Below are 22851 nucleotides of genomic sequence, written 5' to 3'. Positions count from 1 at the left end.
AAAAAATACACACAATATCATAACCTCACATTAATTTCTACAAATGTTTCTAAAAAAATGAGACATGCAGGCCATCCTGCAAGCAAAAGGGAAAAGCAGTAGAGAAAGTGTCCGTTAGCTTTTCCAGCCGGCCTGCGGCGCCCCGTCGTCCCAGGACGTCCTTACCTCGTCTATTTTGGATTGCCGACAAGGGAAAGAAAATGTGAATCCCACGGGTAATTTCTTATCCTTGATTTTTCTTTTCTCCATGAAGTCTCCCAGGCACTCGGCGACATGATCAAAAAGCTGGAGGAAGCACAAGAGAGCAGTGAGGAGGGAGGCATTGGCATTTCAAGAAAACATGAAACATCCCCCCTCCCCGCACACACAGAAGGGGCACGGCATCCCCACTGCCCATCCCCACGGCACCCGGGGGCCCTGCTTGAAAAGGCACGGCGTGTGTCAATGGTGGAGAGAATCCCTTAAGAAGAGCCTGCCCCCCGGACCGGCACAGCTTGGGAAGCCTGTCCAACCCTTCACACAGAACTGGCCTCTCAGTGGTCACTAAGATGTATTATCTGGGTACCAAGGAAATTTAAAAATAATAGAAAATCAGCTCACTCCTCTGTAACACACAGGCCACAGTCTCCGTCAGCCACCCGGGTGGAGTGGCCACCTGGTCCCTTATCTCTATCTCTGCCTCTCTCTACCTCTGTAAATTTCAAAAGCTCACAGGCAATCCTCTCTCTCTATCTCTATCGCTGTAAATTCCAGAAGCTCACAGGCAATTCTGCAACCTGTAGCCCACTTGAGTGATTTAACCATTTTCAGTCTATCATAGTTTTACTTTTTACTGAAGTATAACATGCATCCAAAAAAGTGCACACATCCCAAGAGTAGAGTTCACTGGATTCTCACAAGCTGCAACCACCCGCGTCACCAGCACCAGATCAAGACACACATTACCAGCACCAGACGCCTCCTCACGCCCCCTGCAGCCACCACCACTGCACCCAACCCCACGACGGCACTCGCCAGCCACTCTGACATCTAACACTCTCGATTTGTTTTGTCCGTCTGTCTACTATATATAAATGGAGTGACAGTGTGTACTCTCTGGGTCTGCCTTCCTCATGCTGCTATATGTATGAGTGTCACCCACATTGTCGTGTGTCTTTCTAGACTGTTCGTTCTCGCTGCTGTGTAGTATTCTATGGTGTGAATTCACTGCAATTTATTTAGCAGACTGCAATTTAAGCTTGCCTGCTCCACAACACCTTGCCTGGGATATGCATCTTAGGATCCACTAGAAAGAACCCAGGACACTGTTTCCCTGGCCTCTGCATGAATACTGTCAATGACAGGAGGCTCACTCCCTTTAAGGCAACTTTTTTTGCATCTCTCTAATACCTTCCCTCACCTCTAAAATGGATCCAGAACTGAATATAATGTTTCATGCCTTCTGACCAGAGGAGAGTTTAGTTGAACTAAGAACCTCCCTTTTCCTTAGCTTTATACTTTTATTAATGTACTCAAAGCATATACATGCTCTTTTGGCAACCATGCCACAGTCTAGGTAACTCCCCTGTCTTTTCCACATGGTCATCATAACACTAGGCCTCCTTCCCCTATGTATGGAACGACACAGCTCTAGCTTCCTGAAGTCCAGAAAAAGGAAGTGTTGGCAAAGCCAAACCACAGAGTCACAGAAGGCAACCCCAGCCCATGTCCCCAGACAGGGCCACCTGCGTGAAGGCTTGCCTTTTGGGGGCATCCTTGTGACAGAGCCAGAAGTCATTATTCCTTCCCCACCTTTCCCCAGATGTCCCTGACCCAGCTCTAAAGTCTGACTTTCCCGCCAGGGTAAAGGAAAGCCTGTCGATTTTGATTTAGGAGTCTCTGTCCCTGAGCCACCATTACTCAGGCTACAGCTGCAGCCAGGCGACTCCAACCGAGGGGACACACGACTGCCTTCCCTGGAGATGCCCAGCTAAGCTTCCTGTGACCTACATTTCCGTAGGATATAAACCCATTACTAAGTCCATCAGTGCATCCTATGTCACCGGCACTCGGAAGCTCCAGGCTCCCCTGTGGCCCTCAGGAAAGATGGCTGGGTGGAAAGAAGCTGCCGGCATGAAGTGGCACGGAGAACTCAGGCTACAGAAATGGAGTCACACGGATGGCGCGCTGTAACCAGCTTCCAGATCCAAGCCAAACAACCATCCCAACATGGTCTGTTAAGAAGGAAATGCCATGCTCGTGGAATGCCACAATCCAGGGGCTACAGTCTGCTCAGGAGACAGGAAGCTACCCCCGGGCCAACTGCCATCTGTGACCAACCAGGGCAGGAAGTTATCTAGCCTCTCTGGACTCAAAATTCTAGTGTCTAAAATGTGGGTTTTTTCTTCCTGACAACAATCCACCCACACAGACTCAGTCCCTCCGACTGAAAATGGCAAACAATGACTAAAACAAAACCTAAGCATTTATTATTCAAAACTCCCAAAACTAAGTAAGTGATGTTTTAAGAAGGCTGCATTTATGCTTCTGGAATCACTACAGTTTAAAACTGCACTGGAACTTTTAGGATACCGTGTGTGTGCGTGTGCATCCGTGGAGAGAGAGAGAGAAAAGGATAAAGCAAATAGTTAACAATTCGGGAATCTGGACAATATGGGAGCTCTGTGCGCTTATCTTAAAACTTCTGTAAGTTTAATATTTCAAATAAAAGGTTTAAAAATTCCCACACATTACAGAAGATAAGATCACAACCCCAAGAATTCAGGACTGTTCCTAGTCTGTGAGTCTGAGTTGCTTCATGGACAAAACAGGGCCCTTGGTCTACCAGAATACTCCATAGGTCGATAGGAGATCTCAGAAAAATGGGCCACCAATACCTGCCTCTAACCTCATGCCAAACTTCTGAAGGGGGGGTTCCCGTTTCACCCCTATTTTTCAACTGCCAACCCTCTCCCTCATCCCCTGGACCTTTCTCCTTGCCAATAGCCCTCAGGTTTCCTCATCAAAAATTTTTAAATAAATAAAACTGCAAATAAATACCATAAAGACAGAGACAAAAGTCGGCCTAAGAAAAAAAGTCACGCTGCTAAAACTGTAACATCTGGAGCCTGACTGCCGGGTTCAAACCCCAGCTCTATCACTTATGAGCCATGTGACCCAAGGGGCTGGTTACTTGCCACCTGAGTCTTCATTTTCTCATCTGTAAAATGGGAATAATAATAATAATACCCCCCTACAGGGTTGGTGTGATGATTAAGTGAGTTAATCTATATGGAGTGCTCAGATCAGTGACTTGTACCTAACAAGCACTATGGATTTGCTATAATAATACTACATTATCATTATCATCATCGTCAGTATCTTTCCTTTCAGACTGCTTGAAAGGGGCAGAGGAAGAAACATACAGTAGGAAACAAAGTGATCCTGGGGTGGAGAGGATGGGGACAGAGGTAGTGAGAGAAGAGGTCCCGGGGGCAGCAGTAAGAAGAGGTCACTGGTAGAAATGAATGCAGTGAGTCTGCACTTATGGAGGGGGCACCCCCTGAATTTATAAACCCTGCTCCTGAAAGATCAGGCCAAGCACAAAGGAGCGTCTGCAACCCAGCAGGAGAGTCCTGATGGGGAAGGCAGCAGGCAGATGGGCCAACCCAAGGCCCACGGGGAATAGAGTGACAGGTCAGTACTTGCTGCCAATGGAAACAGCAGGATGCCAACACGAGATGGCCACCTGCAACAGACAGCAGGGCAGTAGCCACTGGCAGAACTAGGAGACCAGCCAGCCGGCGGCCCGCATGCACACACCCGGTGAATGCACCAGTTTGTGCAGCCCAGTAAAGGAGGGATGAGCAGGGGGAGCTCCAGGCAGAGCCATCCAATGAGTGATGCACCCATTTCAGTGGCTGACTGAAGACGGCTCATCTCTTCTAGAGACAGTATCACCTTCGATGCTCACTGTGACCTCTGAAAAGTCTGGTCAGAAAAGCTCTGAACCCAAACCCGTGGGAGTGGGTTAGAGGTCAGGATTTGCCCTTTTCTCTCGGAAAAAGAAAAGGCAGAGAGCTCGTTCCAGGTCCCACCCACGTTAATTTAGGAACAAACTGGAGTCAAGAGGAGAAGTCTCCTGGGTCTTATCTCAAAGTCCAGCCCAGAACAAATGGGTTTTCTGGAGAACTTAGTCATGAACCTTGCCGTGAACACATCCTCCCTAAAGTAAATATTTGGTGAGCTCTGAATATGTGTCCTGGCCAGCAGCCAAGACTCAGGAGGCGAGCTACGGAGGAGCTGGACCGTCTACAGGAGTGGACAAGGAGTAGCTCCCATACTCGATGGGCTTACAGGACCCAGAAATGACTGAATTGTGACGAGGGGCTGCCTAAACCCTGATCACATGGTCCTTGGTGAGGGGGGCCCGCCACTCACCACAACCAGATGGGGGAGAGGGGGCAGACGGGCCCTTCCTGAGCACAGCCACAGCCCCTTGGCCAGAAAAGGCAGGAAGCCCTGGGGGGTGTGGCCTGAAGGGGGGTGGCTCAGGTACCGGGTGAGAGAGGAGGGGATGGTGATTTCCCAAGCAAGGCCCTGCCCTCTTTGCTTTCTGTGCCAAGGACTCATAGGAGGCTATTAAATCAGGAGACCTTGATTGGCCCTAGGACTATAAACTCAAATTCCTGCTGCCCCACAAGGTGACAGCCACACCCTACAAGGCCTGGGCCTTTGGTGAGCTGGGTGAAGCAGCCAATGACTTGAAAGAGGGACATTTTCACCCAAGAGCTCTGCTAAACCTGCACGGGGGAACCAACCCCAGGGTCCTTGGGGAATGAATGCATTTACCCAACAGAGCTGCTGCGCCTCCCTCTTCACACCCTTCACCCTGTAAAAATCCCAGTAGCCCCTTTCCATCCACCAGTAAACCCACATGGTGGGGTCTCTTCAGACTGTCACACTCTTCTGCCCAGGAGTCCTTCTCCACATGCACCTATGTTAGACTCCTTCCAGAGTGCAGGACACCAGTGCTTTGGGGTCTGGTTCCTGCAGGTATCCTAGGGCCCGACGCTGGGCCCACTGGAGCTGATGGAAAGAAGTGTGGACCCACCTGGCTTCCACTGCCGTGCACGATGTTCTCCGGGGTGTCATAAATCTCGGACTCCATGTGGACATTCTGGTTTTGCTCATGATTCACTTGAACCCGCAGAATTCGAAAGGAAGACCCACCAAGATCCAGGGCAATGAAATCTCCCTTTTCTGTTTAGGGAGACAACAGGCATTGCATCAGATTCCAGTGCTACAAGGCCCACACTCTGCTGGTTCTTGGCAGGGCCCAGCACCTGCCTCCTGCTGCTGCATGGCGCTGTCGGCCAGTGGTCCATCCGACCTCTGCCCCATCTGGAATAGTGGGCAAGAGAAACCCCCTCCCAGCCTGGGGTCCTCAGCTGCGAGCAGCCCCGCTCTCACTCCTAACAGGGGAACGAAAGTACTGACTTAAATACAAAGTCTCGCCCCATCTTTTCTAATCCCTTTTTCAAAATTACGCTTCCTCAAAAATGATACTGCTATCTATAAAACAAAAAATAAAAATTTGCATTTCATCTCAGAGAAACCCTACCTCTGAGGTCAGGTCATGCCATGCCTTGGGTTCCTTCCATGTCAGCTCAGACACCAATTACGGCCAGGCCAGGGCTCCATTTATTCCCCAGGGGACTTTTTTTTAATTGTGGTAAAATATACGTAACATAAAATTTACCACTGCAACCATTGTTAAGTGTACAGTTCAATGGCATTAAGTATATTCACAATGTTCTGAAACTATCACCACTATCTATTTTCACAACCTTTCATCACCCCAAACAGAAACTATCACCATTAAGCAATATCCCCTCCCCCGAGTTCCTGGTAACCTCTATTGTATGTCTGTCTCTACGAATTTGCCTATTCAGATATTTCACATACGTGGAATCCTACAATATTTGTCTTTTTGTGTCTGGCTTATTTCACTTTGCATAAAGTCTTCAGAGTTCAACCATGCTGTAGCACATGTCAGAATTTCACTCCTTTCTGAGGCTGAAGACATCCCACTGTATGTACACAGCACATTTGTTTATCCATTCATCTGTCAGTGGACACTTGCATTGTTTCGACGTAGGGGATGTCTCTAACAGAAGAAGTCCCTCTTAGCCACATAAGAGTAAACTGGCTTGATATGGTTACATCCCTCAGGACCAATGTGTGCAGTAATTAGGGTGGGCCTCAGGGGGACAAAGAAAGATAATGGGACTGTATGCGACACCACCACGTAGCACCAAGGGAGATGGCCATGGGCAGGATTTCAACCACTAAACCACCATCTAACATTCTTTATTTCTCATTAGTTATCCTCACAGATGCTCCTAAAAACTCAGTTAAAATCTGTTAATTTTACTTCTGCTGCTAAGGCGACATTCCCACTGCCCCAATGTACATCATGCCAGAGGTGACAGCCACCCCTGCCATCCTGACCCTGAGTGGTCCACTGAGTCCTCGGTCCTATAGCAGTGATAAAAGTCTGCTTGGGAGATCTCATTTTCCTAGGGAAGCATCTTTATTATTATATTTTTTACTAACAGTGTTAATTGAGATATAATTCGCATACCATACCATTCACCCATTTAAAGTATACAAAAGTTTTTAGCATATTCAGTTACGGAACCATCACCACAAACCAGTTTTAGAACATTTTCATCACCTCAAAAAAGCAATCCTATACTCTTTAACTATCACTTCTCAAGTCCTTCATCCCCCATAGCCCTAAGCAACTATTAATGTACTCTGTCTCCACAGATTTGCCTATTCTGGACATTTCATATAAATGGAATCATACAGTATGTGGCCTTTTGTGACCAGCTTCTTACACTTAGAAAAATATTTTTAAGGTTCATCATATTGTAGCCTGTGTCAGTACTTCATGCCTTTTTATGGCCAAATAATATTCCACTGTATGGATATACCTCATTTCATTTACTCATCTGTTGATGGACATTTGAGCCGTTTCTACCTTTCGGCTATTATGAGTAATGCTGCTATGAATATTTGGGCACAAGTTTTTGTGTGGACCTATGTTTTTATTTCCCTTGGGTATATACCCAGACGTAGAATTGCTGTGTCAAATGGTAACTCATGTTTAACTTTTGCGGAACTGCCACTGTTTTCCAAAGCAGCTGCACCATTTTACATTCCCGCCAGAAACACACGAACGTTCCAATTTCTTCATGTCCTCAACACTCATTATCTGTCTTTTTAATTTTGATTTGCATTTCTCTGATGACTAATGACAATGAGCACCTTTTCATGTGCTTCCTGGTCATGTGTATACCTTCTTTGGAGAAGTCTATTCAGATCCTTGGCTCATTTTAAAAACTGGGTTGTCTTTTTAGAGTTGAGTTGTGAGAATTCTTTTAAGTTCCAGATGCAAGTCCCTATCAGATATATGACTTGCAAATATTTTCTCTCATTCTGTGGGTTTTTTCACTTTCTTGATGGTGACTTTTGATGCATAAAAATTTTCAATTCTGACAAAGTACAATTTATCTATTTTTTTCTTTTGTTGTTTGTGCTTTTGGTGTCATATCTAAGAATCCATTGCCTAATCCAAGGCCACGATGATTCCTATCTACATTTCCTTCTAAGAGTTTGATAGTTTGAGCTCTTCATTTAGGTATTTGACTGATTTTAAGTTAATTTTTGTATTTAGTATGAGGTAGGGGTCCAACTCCATTCTTCTGTAGGTGGATATCCAGTTATCCCAGCATCATTTGCTGAAAGGACTTATCTCTTCCTCATTGAACAGTCTTGGCACCCTTGTCAAAAACCAAGTGATCATAAACATACAGGTTTACTTCTAAACTTGCAACTCTTTCTTTTTGCCCTGTTCTACTGAGACATAACTGACCCAGTGAACTCTCAATTCTGATCCATGATCTATCCTTATGCCAGTACCACACTGTCTTGACTACTGTTGCTTTGTAGTAAATTTTGAAACTGGGAAGGGAATCAACTTTGTCGTTCTTTCTCAGGATTGTTTTGGCTCTTCTGGGTCCCTTGAGCTTTTTTATTATTATTTTTTTAAAGTAACGGTTAGTTTTAAAAAAATAAAGCATTCTCTTCTATAAAGCTGACTCATCTTTGTATTTGATTCCACCAAGCTGTAAGCTCTGACACACTGCTCTATTTCTGGAACTTAGAATGGTATTTGGCATACAGTAAGAGAGCTCAACCAATGCTTGAACTAACGAGGGCGTGAAGGAATGAATGAACAAATCAAAGAACTCTCACACTGAATACACAGTTCTTATCCTCTCTTGAGGGAAGTTCCTCGAGGGAAGGACCACAACTTAGGATTCTTTGCCTCTACCCTTGGCACCCAGGACACTCGATAAATGCTTGGTAGCTGCTGCATCATAGGGACTGTGGCCCATTCATTCATTCAAGGCACCTCTGCTTACTGTTCATTGAGCACAAAGCAGTTATGCCACTGGTTGGTTACTCTTTTTTAATAACAGCTTTATTGAGAAATAATTCACATATCATACAATTCACCCAATTTAAAGTGTACAGTTTAGTGGGTTTCAGTGTATTTACAGAGTTGTGCAACTATCGCTACTATCTAACTTTAGAAAATTCTCATCACCCCCAAAAGGAACTCCTTATGCATTGGCAGTCATTCCCCATTTCCTCCCAAGGCCCTTTATCCACCAACAACCATCAATCTACTGTCTGTCTCGATAGGTTTCCCTATTCTGGACATTTCATATCAAAGCACTCACACAATACGTGGTCTTTCGTGGCTTCTTTTGCTGACCACGTTTTCAAGGTTCACCCATGTTGTAGCATGTATCAGTACCTCACTCCTTTGTATGACTGAATTATATCACGTGGTATGGATCTACTACCTGCTGCTGCTGGTTGTAAACAGCTTCCATGGCCCAAAGGAAGGAGACCAAGGGAGCATGCTGGGAAGCAGGGGCCATAGATTTATAGGAAATTCTGACCCTGACTTTGTGGGCTGTTCAAATCAGCTTAGGGTGTTCTTTGGGCTCCCATCAGAACCCCAACTCCCATGGTGCTTACACTACTACCAGATTGAAAAACTGAATCGGGCATGAGGTGGCTCCTCTCAGGAGGGTGAATCACAGGACTATGAAGAGCACTTTATTTCAGCATCGGCTAACATTCACTGACCCTTTCTGGGCTCCAGTCACTAAGTGCTTCAGATGCATCATTTTATTTTTAACCCTCTCAACCCTGTGAACTAGGTACTGTTATGATCCCCACTCTACAGGCGAGCAAGGAAAGCCTGGGAGGGTTAGGTAACTTGCCCAAGCACACAACCAGGGAGTGCCAGAGCCTCAGACTGAATCCAAAGCCCACAGTCATAACCATTTGGTAAAACTGCCTCCTAGACAGACCTCGGGGACAAGGATCCCCAAGGACGGCATCAGAGCGAGACTTCAGCACATCAGGAACGGCTACACTTCTTTTGGGGGGCTCGTCAACATCCAGGACTCCCTGTAGCTTTTGGTTTGTTTTGCTTTAGTGAAGATAATGAGAACTCAGGCTGGTAAACAACTCGAAAGCACTTGTGAATAGGGAAATAAGAGGCAGAAAAGCGAATGCTGTACTAGGATGAAATCATGGGTGTTCTTAATTTTGATTCAATGTTTTTATTTAATTTATTTACTGTCTTAATGTTTAAATAAACAATTTATTTATTTCACATTTTACACTGGCTTTTTTCATCATAATTTTAAAAAAATAGCATGGGAAACTTTTCAGTTGCCAGCCCAGTCAAAAGTCTCACTTTCTACTTAACCGAAGGCCTAAAGTAAAAGCAGGTTCTTGTGCTCAAGTTCCAGGTGCTGGCGGGGAAGTCCCGCTTACTGGGGTCACGGTCAACACAGAGCGGGAGAGCTTCAGCTCCCCACACAGGAAGGGGCAGCACCCCGCAGGACCCACGCTTGAACTTTTCCACGCAGGATAAGTGAAAATGACCTCAGCTGCCTGTAGCTCCAGGAGGAATAGGCATGGGGCTGGCCCACACTTCTGCAGCTCTGCAAAGACCCCTGCCCCATCCCAGCACCCCCCATGGTTTGCCCATCCCAGCTCTCCACTGCTTCTTTTTTAACAAGCACAGGTCAACAGGGTGAGCAGAGAGTTAGGGTCAGAAAAGGTGACCAGAAAAGGTGTCCTTAAGATGTCAGGACAACACTAAATACTGGATACTCCACACACCCGCAAGTGGGAGTTGATGGACATGAAGGGGGCCTTTCCCTGAAGGCAGGTTACAAGGGGTGCAAGCCCAATGCAACCCCTGATCCTTCCCAGAGAAGGGACGCTGGTTCCAGGGTGGGTCTGTGATTGCTAAAAGAAGTGGCAATTGGCACCTCTTCTGAAAATCACATTTGCAGCTCAGGAAACACAGAACAAATATTAACTCACCTCCTCAGTTTATGGACAAGGAAGCTCCAACCAAACCAGCTGAATGACTTGCTCATAGTCACACCTACAGTAAGCCCAGGGCCCCTCCCTTTTCTTAGTCATGCTTATACTTGCAAGTACTGTGATGCTCATTATTTTTTATGTGTATGTCTTACTGCCTCAGTTGGATGATAAGCAACTTGAAGGCAAGGGCATTTTAACACGCTCGCCTCCCTCCCCCAGTACTGAGGCTTGCAGCTGCTAGTTCAAACTGCCCGGGTCAGACACACGGCCTGTTCTCTGCTGGGCAAAGGACACCAAGGAATGGCTTCTGGTAAGGGCAATAAGATTTCTGGTAAACTTTGTTGGCTGTCTAGCATCTCTTTAGATGACTACCCTCCTCCCTGGTTTTGGTCCATGAGGTTGGGGGTGGGGCTGACCCCCTGCTCCAGCTCCAGGGAGACCGCTGTGTGATCCAGGAGCGTCCAGTCATCCATCTTGGCCATCATGATTGGCTCAGGATGGGCACATGACCCAAGTCAGCCAATCACTGCCCTCTCCACGACCATCACTGGGATCACCAGCTCTGAGGTGAGGTGTCAGCTAGGGCTGCCAAGGTAAGGGAGAGGTGGCCTACAAATGAAGCCAACACAAAGACCACAAGGACAGAAAGAATAAGAGGCAAGTGAGTCCTGGATACAGAAGCCAACTTACAACTAGACTTCCCAGTTATATGAACCTAGAATTTTCCCTTTTTTGCTTTTACAAATTTGGGTTAGATTTCTTTCAGGTTCAAGCAGATGGCTCCCAAGTTCACTCTTCTTTATGAGAGAACGAGTTCCCCAAATAGCTACTGCCCTCCATAACAACAGGCATCTACTAGCCCCTTTCCTCTCAGGTTGGCGCCCCGACTGAGAGCTGCAGTGTCCCATCACCCCTCTGCAGAGGGGCCAGAGCTGCCGTCTGCGGGCTCATCCACGTTCTGTGGGGTGTCAGGATGGGGGTGAGACAGCCTGCCTTTGCATCCCCCTTCTCTCTGCCTCCTCCCCCTGTAACATCACAGGGATGCCAGTGAATTCTCAAAAACTCGGGATCCTTGCTCCAGGGCTGGACCTACACATTCAGGCCTGATGGGTGGGGGCGCCTCTGACTGGCTGCATCAGTTGGAAAGGGCCTTCCCAAAGAATTCCTGCAAAGCCAGTTATTAAGTTACGATAATGATGAGAAGGACAATGACCCACTGTGACTCTTACGGTGGTCTGCAGTTTCCAGAGCACTTTCATCTGATCCTCTTGACAGCCTTCGAGGCAGGCAGGGCAGGAATTATCACGCCCCCTTTACAGATGAGGAAATGGGGGCTTAGAGAAGTTAAGTGACTTCTCCAAGGTCACACAGATAATAAGCAGCAGAGCCAAAGATTCCTCCGGTGTGCAGAGTTCTAATTTTATTTTTTTTCCTTTAATTTCAAGTTCAGCTTCTTTTCCCAGTGGTGGACTTCCCTCCAACTTCCTCTTCAAATCTTTGGCCTCAACGTTCCTTCCTGCCACTGGTGCCTCCTACTCGCGCCTTTCCCATTTCCACTGAAGCCAGGAGAACCGCTCTTCCAGAGAAGGTTCATTAAGCAAAATATCTGAAGGGCCCTGGCAACTCTCCACTTTCTAATGACAGCCATTATTACCAGCAAATAATGAAAACAAACACGGGGACAGATGTCTCTCTCGAGTCCAGGCTGCACTGGAATACAAGGCAAACAAAACTCCGCTTTCATGAGATGCCTACCTTTGCCCTGCTCAATGAACGAATTCCGCACACGAGACACAGAGGCACGCCCTCCTGCCTGCCCCCCACCACCCGAGGAGAGTTCCACAGCTTCGTCAGAAACCCCACGTGAACGCCAGACACGCAGGAGATTTCACAGACAGATCATCCAACCACCTCGCCAGGTAAGAAAACTGGGAGAAAGGTAAGTGACCAGCTCAAATGCCGTGGGAAAAGCAAGGAAATATTTTCCTTCTCTCTGCGGGAAGGTAGAACTATCTGGATTTGCGGCCAAAAAATTAACTGTGACCACACTGCAATTCAAAAATTTTTTAACTTAGCCTTTGGGTAAAGAGCATGCTAGAAATCATGAAGCAGAAACAAGGAAATATTCAACTCAATTTACCCTCAAAAAGCTTACATCCTAACTGATATTTCCAATTTTTAGTAATAAAGGAGAAGAAAGGGGAGGTTTCACAATGAGACAGGGTGAGCGGCTGCTGGACGGGCAGCTGGACGGGCAGCTACCCTTGGAGACGGCGCAGCTCTGAGGACTTCTCGGACCTCTGTCTAGCCAAGCCACCAGAGGAAAAAAGGCCTCAAAAGCTTCCTTCTTTTATTTATTATTCATACATTCCCTACTCCTAAAAGGATATGCAGCAGCTAAAAGCCACTTTAGGGTTTAAAAAGAAGTTAATGTATAGATTACAGAAGAGCAATTAAAGAAAAATCAGTGCCCATAAAAAACGTCTAAAGGAGAAAAAATGAATAAAAATGGGCTGATACATTACCAGAAAATCAGCCGAGTTTCAAAACTCTGAGACCGGTCCACCAGGGACAAGGTCAGCAGGAGAGGAAAGGTTTGTTTCTCCCTCTGACTTGGAAGTCACATTAACACCAGCCAGCACAGGCATCTCTCCACCTCAGAGAGTCCAATGCATCCTTCAGTGGTTTGGGATTAGCACTAATTCTGTCGCTGACTAATTATACAGCTGAAGCAGTGATTAATGTTTCAAAAAGGGAACAGCACCATGGTTCACTATGAAGGAGACCCACATTCTGATCCAGGGGACCTCCAGGTTCTCGGCTGATAAAGGAGTGCAGGGGAGGCGAAGGTGGAGGCACTTTTGTCACAAAGGGGCAGGGATTGGACTGGGGTCTGGCATCCGAGGCCTTGGTATCAATGTCAATGTCTGTGTGGGGCTGTAGGGACCATTCCAAGGCACATAAACTGAGCCTATCCAAGAATACTAGGAACAGCCATTTGGGAAAAAGGCTACAGGGTGTTTTATGGGTTGCACTGGGTCCCCCCAAAAGATAATGTGACCTTATTTGGAAATAGGGTCTTTGCAGAGGTAATCAAGTTAAGATGAGGTCATTAATATGGGTCCTAATCTGAGTGGAATCCTTATAAGAGGAAAACGCCATGTGAAGACAGAGACCGGCAGGGAGAACGCCATGTGACGACGGAGGCAGAGATTGGAGAGATGCAGCTGCAAGCCCAGAAACACCAAGGACTGACAGCCACCACCAGAAGCTACAAGAGCCAAGGAAGGAGTCTGTCCAGAGTCTCAGGGAGCACAGCCCTGCTGACACCTTGATTTTGGACTTCTAGCTTCCAGAACTGCGAGACAGCACATTCTTGTTTTTCAAAGCCACTCAGTCTACAGTACTCGTTACAGCAGCCTTAGAAACTAGCACAGGGTAGAAGAAACAATAGTCACAGGGGAGCAGGGAGGGCTGGGGGCAGGGGGCGGGGGCACTGAACTCAGGTGGGCAGACCCAGGCCCTGTGCAAAGGAGGACCAGCCTTTGTTGTTCAGGATTTCACCTCCTCCACCTCCTCCTCCTCCTGTTCTCAACACGGCTCTGTGCTCCTGAGGCCCTAGCCCTTTGGCCCCGTCCGCAACAGAGAAAAGAGGCTCAAAGGAGGCCTGGGGCCCAGGCTGCTGGCTCCAGTTCCACAAACCTTAGGACAGTGTTTCCCAACATGGGCGTATTACCACATATGTCAGCACACTTAAGACACCACCGACTGTGAGACACAGCACTATTTTACGTAACATGAAGAAAGAAAAAATGCTGCCAATGATAACTTTAAGATGCAATTATTGTACAATGCAGTGCTGATTTCAGAGGTATTCAAATAACAAAGTGTCTCAAAATAGACGAAATATGGCAACAGATATTGGGGGAAAAGATCAAACAGGCTTGGGGAAAAGGCAGGTAGCCGGGTTAAAGAGGTTTCTTTCCCACAGGACTGCTCAGGACCTTTGGCATCTTGGTGTCTGTCACGATTCTCTAACAGGGTTGCAGAACGTTGTTTTTTCCCAAATGAGTCTGAGTTCTGGGCCTTGCTTTGAAGAAAAGTAGCTGATGAGGGCAAATGGCTAGATTACTAAGGTACATGGATCACAATTTGAGACTCTCAACCCGAGTAATGGTTAGGAAAGAGCAAGGGAGAGCACTCCCTGCCCACATGCGGCCGCGGAACGGGCGCTGGCTTGAGGGCAGGGTTCGCAAGAAAAGGGAAGGCATCTCCTCCCCGATGTGTCAGCCCTGGGCCAGCCGCAGAGGATCAGGTGCCCCGCAGGCATCAGGTGTCCTTCTGAGCTGTCCCAAGCAGAGCGGGAGCAGGGGCCCTCGGGGGCTGCCCACACCCACCTCCCCTCTGGGTCCTCTTCTCTCCACTGGCAGCAGGCACAGCCACACATCTCCTACAGAACTCTGCTGATCCCGGAAAGGCTCAAATGCTCCTGGATGTGGGTGCCATCCAGGCCTGGGAAAGCAGGAGGGAACGACACTGCCAGAGACAGCAGAACAAACCCAGGGTGCACCACAGTCTGGTGCCAGATCCTCGCTGGTAGTTATTAAAACTCAACTGCTGGTCACCAAGGCCTCAAGGAACACAAAAGCACGGAGGCGGAGTCTATTTTAAATAGTCAAGAGACATGAGAGATATAAACGCCAATGTATATGGCCCCCCGTGGCCACAGAGTACACAGAATCTCATGCAGGACTTCTAGAGGCCGGCTGCAGGCACAGACGACTTCCCCAGGTGGCCAGTCAGCTCCAACAAGCCATGCATTTCCCGATCTTTCGTGAGCATCAGCTGCAACAGCTGCAGTTTTCCTGATGTCCATTTTGCAGGCTGCATACCAGATGCCCCAAATCGCGGCTTTCAACAAGCCTCCAGAACAAGGAGGAAACAGCGGGAGTGTACTAGGTCCGCACCCACAGCGCGCATGCTCACACCCTAAGACAGACTTGCCTGCCTCATAATCTCTCTCCCTCTCCCACATGCAGCAGCTGAACCTCAGTGTGAAGCCCAGAACACAGCTCAGAGTGGGATTTCTTGAGTGTGCCAAGCTGGGGGCGGCCATGACCCACCCCTGAAAACTACTAACTCTGGGTCAGCCAGACAGAACAGCCTCCACTAAGCAGGCCAGGCTGTGCCCTCTCAGTCTCCACTCTGCCAAGTATAGGGACTGAGGCCTCTCCTCTGGGGAAGGGGTACTGACAATCCTCAGGGAGCCCCCCACTCCTCATTGTGGGCCATGAGCCACAGATGCAGACCAACAGGATAATTTTCTGTTTTTCTTTTTTTTTTTTAAAGATTTTATTTTTTTCCTTTTTCTCCCCAAAGCCCCCCAGTACATAGTTACATAGTTGTATATTCTTCGTTGTGGGTCCTTCTAGTTGTGGCATGTGGGACGCTGCCTCAGCGTGGTTTGATGAGCAGTGCCATGTCCGCGCCCAGGATTCGAACCAATGAAACACTGGGCCGGCTGCAGCAGAATGTGTAAACTTAACCACTCGGCCACAGGGCCAGCCCCAATTTTCTGTTTTTCAATTCCACCTCCCTTTGCCATTTCTCTGCTTTGGGGGCTACCTATTAGCACCTATGAACTTTGTTCAAATGAGGACTTAAACCTCTCCTCTGAGTCCAAGACCCACCTGGCCACTAGGCTACTTATCTAGAGTACTGAAGGGAGGCCTCGGTGCCCTGATGGAGAGATTCTTCTAAAATGAACTCTTCATTTGTTCTGGAGCCTTTCATATTCTGGAGACATAAGAGTAACTCATACAGCATCTGTTAAGATCCATAAACACTAACACTTTCTTATCACAAGCCACTAGACAGGCCAATAAAGGCAGGTCAGCCTTGTCGAACCATGGTATGCCCAGTGCCCGGCACATGGTCGATTCTCGATAGACATACGTTGGATGTAAAGATGGATGATAGACAGATGATGGATGGATGGACAATGGATGGATGGATGGGAGTACAGATGGATGGAATGGTGAATAAATGGATGAGTGGATGAGTGAATGAATGAATGAACAAAGGGATGAATGAACGAAAGTTGGAAGAGAAAGTTCACAGAGCATTCAACCATCAGAGCCCAATCTCTAGGTGAGAGACTCACCTGAACCATCAGGAATAGACCTTACAAATGTTGGCAACATCTTGACTGTGGCTGTCGGATTAAAATCCCGAGAGAGGCCATTCTTCATTTCCTTCTTGAAACGAGTCATGATATCCATCAGAGTTTCATCAGAGAGCCGCATGGTATAGAGATACTTGTCAATCTAGGGGAAAGATGAGAAGGAAGGAAAGTGAGGCCAAGACCCATGAAGGTCATTTCAGCTCAAGTCTGGCTGGAGGAGGACAGGGCAGGGTGAGGTGCCTGCCTGCCTAAGCTCCCATGGGCACTGGAATACCTACGCTGGCACATCATGCAATGGGAGGTCATTCAACTGCCATCAACCCTGTCACTCAGAGCAGGCTTGCAAATGCTCTGAGCCCCAGTTCCTCCCCTGTAAAATGAACCAGACATCTCCAAGGTCCCTCCCAACCCTCAAACACTATACGGAAGCTGCCCTTTGAGCCCCAAGCACATGCCAGAGGCACCTTAAGCCTCTACATGACTCCGTCCATCTGTGAGAGGTGCCTGGCTCATCCTCACATAGAGGGTGGTGCCACAAAGGTTAAGAAGGAGGGCTCCAGAGCCAGTCACCTAGGCTTCAAATCCTAGCCCTATCCCTTAGTAGCTGTGTGAATTTCAGTTTTCTCAACTGAAAAACTGAGATGATAAATAGGGCCTAACTCACATAATGCTGTAAGATCAAATGAGATGGAGAAGCACTTGGAACACAGAAAGTGCTCAATAAACATCAGCTATTATTACCAACATGAGACAGTGGTGCTGGTGGGTTTCCTTGGGCATGACTTCCAGGTAGGTGGAAATGGTGGCCAAAGGGCTGAAACCTTTCAGAACATATGGCAGCAGGCCCAGAGCACAGAGACCTCAACCCCACTACCCCAGAAGGTATGGGACAGCCCGTGTGCCAGGGCCAACGTGCCCACACTTCCAAGTCAGATCACTTCCCGCCTCCAAAGGATTGACCCAACCTGCTCCCCTTCCTGAGTTCCCCATTCTCAAGGAACGCAGGCTCCTAACCTCAGGCCCCCTGGGTTGTCATTGGTTGCTCTTCCTTCATAGTATCTTTCCATTTATTCTCTCAAAAAGTATTTACTGGGCACCTACTATGTGCCTGGCTCTGGGCTAGACATCTGTTCTCATGGAGTTCACTGGAAGTCTCTTTGTCTCACCATTCTTTCTTTGCTACTCCTCGACTTAGGAAGTCTTGGTAACCATGCACCTGGATTCTGGATTCCTGATGGCTGATTCACTCACTCTAATGGTGTTCCATGTTCAATTTCTCTCCCTTCCAACCCATCCTCTACATATACCACTGACACATTCACCTTCTTAAACAGCAACCCTGGTCAATCTATGCCCCTGTTCAAAGCTTTGCAATGCCTCTCCATGTCCGAGGCACCTACACTCTGCAGATGTGGCTCCATGCTCTCTGAACTCCTGCCAAACCACCTCTACCATTCCTGGTAGGTGCCAGGGCTTTCTTACTGCAATGTCCTTCCTTCCCCTCCCAGCTATCCAAATCTCACCTACCCTTCAAGTTCAGATCAAATGTCACCTCCTCTTGCAGATGTCCAAGTTCCTCAGGCTGGAGATAACCCCTCCCTCAGCACTAATCTCTTGGCGTGGTCCAGCATGCATCACGGCTTTCTGCACCTGTCACCTTGACAGTGTCTGCTCCATACACCCTCACCTCACAGTGCCTCATATGCAGCTCTGCACACAGAAGGCTCCCAGTGGCCGGAGGAACAGATTTAAGAGCCAATGAGGCTGAAAAGACCTTTTCACTAGTTTCCTTCTGAGAATGGCATCTCGTGCTCACTTTTCAGGTGGCGGGAAATGTCCTGACTCAAGAACATGAAGTCCCCAGTCCTACGTCATTTCTGCGTATCTCGGTCCTTGGGCAGCCTTTTCACTCTGCTCTCCATGCCTCATTTCCCCCCGGCCCTGCCTGTCTCCTGCCTCACAGATAATCAGGGCTCTGGCAGGAGTCCCCCAGTGCCCTCTGCGGCCAGACAACCCTGCACTCCCAACCCTGCCAAATCTCTCCTACCGCAACCACCTTTCCCTTTCCCCTTGGTAACAGAGCAACACAAAGAAGGGCAATCAGAAACCACTGAGAACTGAAATAGAAATTGCCAGAATCACAGCAGGAGGAGGAGACACACTCTGTTCTACCCCCAAGGCTGGCAGGACAGGATCAGCAGTCTTTGTGGCCATGGTGCCCACAGTCTGACGGCAGAGAGGGAGTCACAATACAAGTGTGCCTGAGTGGCCACAGGAGAACATGGGGGGCTACTGAGCGCAGGCCAGAGAAGGCTTCTTGGCGGGGTGATGTCAGCGTACATCCAGGCACAAGCAAGAGCATGTGTGAAGGCCAAAGGCAAGCAGGGTGGTTTGTGTGGTGAAGAGAAATAAGTTCAATGTGGATGGAGCAGGCAGTCTAAGAAGGGAGGCATCTGGAAAGACTGTCAGGAGCTTAGTCGTGCAGGGCCTCAGAAACCACGTAAACAAATTTAACCTTGATCTCAAAGCACAGCGAATCTCGGGATGACTCCAATGAGTATTCAACACTGTTTGTGTTTTAGAAAGATGAAGCCGCGTGCCAGGTAGAGAATGGGTGAGCAGGAGCAAGAGCAAGCAATAATGGTCACACTGAGACTCTAGGCTGTTGGACATGCTTCCGCTGTCACACTCCTCACCCTACACCATGATTATCTGTCTACTGACATGTCCATCTCCTTGATAATGTGTGAGTTCCCCAGGCAAAGGAAATATATCAAACAGACCTTTGGACTCACCAGTTTCCTGGCACAAAAGAGGAATTCAATTAATCCTGGAAGCTGGAATAACACTTTACGATTATATTGTAGTTTATAGTGTATCGAGTGCTTTCACGAGCAGTATGGCATTTAACCTTCAAAACGACCCTGTCAGGGAGATATTCTTAATCTCCATTTCACAGGTGCAGGAACTGAGGCTCCAAGGACCTAAGTGATCAGTTCAAAGCACATGGCCTGCAAGTCAAATGCTTCCAAGTGTCCCCATCCCTGGGTGAAGGCCAGTCCCCAACTCTTTACTCTCCCAGTAAAGCTGCTGAGGTTTTCCAGCTAGTCAAGGAGAAGCTTCTAGAAAGAGCAGAGCTCCCCACAGCTCCAGAGTCATCCTGCCTCCTAACTCAAGGTGCAGTTCAGCACAGGGACACTGATCCAAGAAGCCTGATGTTTCAGAGCAGCCAAGCCAAACCCAAACAGAGCCTAGAAGTTCAAACGAGAAGGCAGGCTGGGGACACAGAAGACAACCTGGCCCCTAAGCACCTACATGGGAGGGCGTTCCTCCTCTGCTTCTGATTCATGAATCATTAAGGTACAATCTCGCTCAGAAGAGACATGGAAACTGGGGCCAGAAGGAAGGTACAACCTGGGCAGAGCTGGAACCAAACTAGAGGCCTCCTGGATCTCACGTGAATGAGAATAAGCCGAGGTGAGCCCTTTCCACTGGTCCTCAGGCGCTCAGCAGGGTCTTTTGAACCGGTGTAGATCCTGGGGCCGGGACTGGGCTGGCCAGGTACCCACCATGCTGACCAGCCAGGCAGGCACCTGCTGCAGGGCTCAGCAGACCGGCACCACGTGGACTGTGGCCCTTGACGCAGCCCAGGAAGCTATGGAACAAAGCTCACGTCAAGAGACACTTGCAGAACACTCCCAGGGGCCCAGAGTGCCCAGCACCCCACTGAACAAGGGGCCCCATCCACCTGGGAAAGAGGCTGAGAACAGGTAGTGGTGGAGGGAGGGAGGAAGGAAGGGTGTCAGGAAAACCAGCCCTGCCTGTTCGCCCCAGATCTCATTGTGGCTGCACTCTGCAAGAAACTCAGTCACACAGCTGCTATTTCTTACAGAAGCTGGGGCAAGAAGTCCAGGAGAGGAGAGAGGGCAGACACAGACCTGGAGAAGACCCACTTCCGGTCTTTGGGGGTCTGGCCAGAGTCTGTGGTCCTTCCGACTTCTCTTTCTGTCCCCCTCTCCACTGCATCTCCATCCTCTCCCCTCTCTCACACACGCACACTCCACAATCCTACTCTCAGGACACTGCCTCCAAATCGCCACTGCTTTGCTGCTCTGGACAAGCACTGGTGCCCAAAGAACCCCTCCTGTCCCTTCAACTCCCAGCCCCAATTCTGGTGACCGGGAGGGCACAGCACCTCTTCTGGCGGCTTCAATCTGCATGCCTCAGCCTCTGGAACATCTGTCATAGGATGTGTGTCACAGGACAGAGGCTCCCAGGAATCTGTGAGAGAACCCCCAGGCCCATGAGTGCTCACTCTTGCACACAGTGTCTGACACGAGCATGCAGGACTCTGGTCAGGCTGGGAAGGAAATGGGGAGGTGCCAGGGTCCCAGACACCACATGCCAAGCTGGGTCCTGCTTGGCCAAGGCTGACAAGGGCCCCAGTCTGGACTCCTGGGCATCTTTCACCATCCCCTGAAGGGAAGAGCCCTTCTCCTGAGGGTGGAAGGCAGGTCTGCTGCACAGGGCGGGCACTGGTGCCCTAATACTCTGCAAATACTTGTCCTGGATTGTCTTTCTTGCAGACCAAGAGGGCCTGGAAGCCCTGAGCAGCTCCAGAAGCTGGAGGCGGCGAGGCAGAAGGAGACGTCAGAAGAGCGAACACAATGGATAAAAACTAGACTACTGGTAGTGAGCACAATGCAGTCTATGCAGAAACTGATAAGATAATAATGTACACCTGAAATTACACAATGTTATAAACCAATATGACCTCAATAAAGTGAAAAAAAAAGAAAGAAGCGAGAACACAGCCTCACCAGGCCCCCTGGCCCAGAGCCATCCAGCTAATGAAAGAACCCAGCGGCCCCACACTGGGCTAAACTCAGACATTTCTGTGCCTGACCCCAGTCCCACCTCCCGCTCCCAACAGAATATGCACAACAAACAATTCAAGACTGGACATGCTCAACTGAACAGGCCAGTCATGGCAGGAGGCACCATAACCACTGGTGACCAGGGCATTTTGACCCCCTGTGGAAGGGCGCACGGCCATGGAAAATCTTCCCTTCCTCTCTCATCCACTGTCCCGTGAGGATCAAGAACGAGGCAGGGCATGAGTGTGACTGAAGCTGCTAGGCGCAGGCCCATAAAATGAACTCCCGAGCCAGGCGCTTCGCTTGCAAAGGACGTCAGAGAGCTGGCAGTGAAGGGTTAAGGACTCTTGCTCAAGGGCCACGCAGTGATTTCAACATCAGATTCACTTCTCCTTCTTAAAGTGACTCAGGACAGAACAGATCTGGCTGATTAGCATTGTTTTACTAACAGCGCACACTTGCAGAGGGCTTTGGCGTTTAGACCCAGGACTTTCACACACGCTATTCCATTTGGACGTCACAGAAAGAGATGAAATAAGCTCACGGACGCCAAGTGCTGAGCACGAAGCAGGTGCTTAATGTTAGTTCCCTTTCTCCCAGCACACAAACGACCCAGCAAGGTAGGCAGGAAAGATATCATTATCTCTATTTTAGAGGAGAGGAAGTTGAGACCCATGACTCACACAAAGTCACATGGTTTCTAAGTGGCAGCTGGGTCTAGATTCCAGGCCTTCTAACCCCTCATTTTGGGCTTCTCCTTAGGCATTTCCATTCTTTCTCAAAGAAGAAACACCATGGGGAGGGAAGACCACCACGGGGCTGTGGATGAAGAGAGCTGGGTTCTAATCCAAGATCTGTATTTATTAGCTGTGTGACTTCAGTCAACTTACCTAACCTCTCTGAGTCTTGCTTTCTTCATTTTTAAGATAGGAATAATAATACTTTCACCTCAGAGAGCTACTGGGAGAATTTTAATAATGTGCCAAGAACAAAGTAAGCATCAAATATCATTTCCCACCCTCCCATCTAAATGACCACAACAGAGGCCATCACCCTCAGCCCCCTGCCTAACTCATAAGCATGTGTCCCTAACTCCTTTTTACCCAGAAAAATGCATTGATTACCAAACATTACTGACCCATCTCGTAGAAGAGAAAACTAAAGGTAGGTGGAAATACGCCTGAAACCACAGCCAATGAAAGATTCTGGCAAAATTTCTCAGAGCTATTTGCACTGTTTTATTAGTTTTCTAAAAAACTATCAGTAAGTTATAATAACAATAAGTAATATACGGTTATTATTTAAAAATATTCAAACAAC

The 22851-nt window shown here is 48.3% G+C and overlaps 1 protein-coding gene across 12 annotated transcripts in view; it reads right to left on the bottom strand.

Moving 5' to 3' along the window:
• The window catches only part of HK1 (hexokinase 1), a 105914-nt gene that overhangs the window by 31655 nt on the left and 51408 nt on the right, over positions 1-22851 (bottom strand). For all 12 annotated transcript variants that reach the window (XM_070564640.1, XM_070564603.1, XM_070564658.1 and 9 more), the window contains 3 exons: positions 16634-16796; positions 5093-5241; positions 166-285 (listed from right to left, as the gene is read on the bottom strand). In XM_070564640.1, coding sequence (XP_070420741.1) covers positions 166-285; positions 5093-5241; positions 16634-16796 — 432 coding nt within the window. The remainder of the gene's footprint in view (positions 1-165; positions 286-5092; positions 5242-16633; positions 16797-22851) is intronic.

The sequence above is a fragment of the Equus przewalskii genome, chromosome 1, assembly GCF_037783145.1.
Source record: "Equus przewalskii isolate Varuska chromosome 1, EquPr2, whole genome shotgun sequence".
Taxonomy (NCBI): domain Eukaryota; kingdom Metazoa; phylum Chordata; class Mammalia; order Perissodactyla; family Equidae; genus Equus; species Equus przewalskii.
This window is presented reverse-complemented; position numbering and strand designations above follow the sequence as displayed.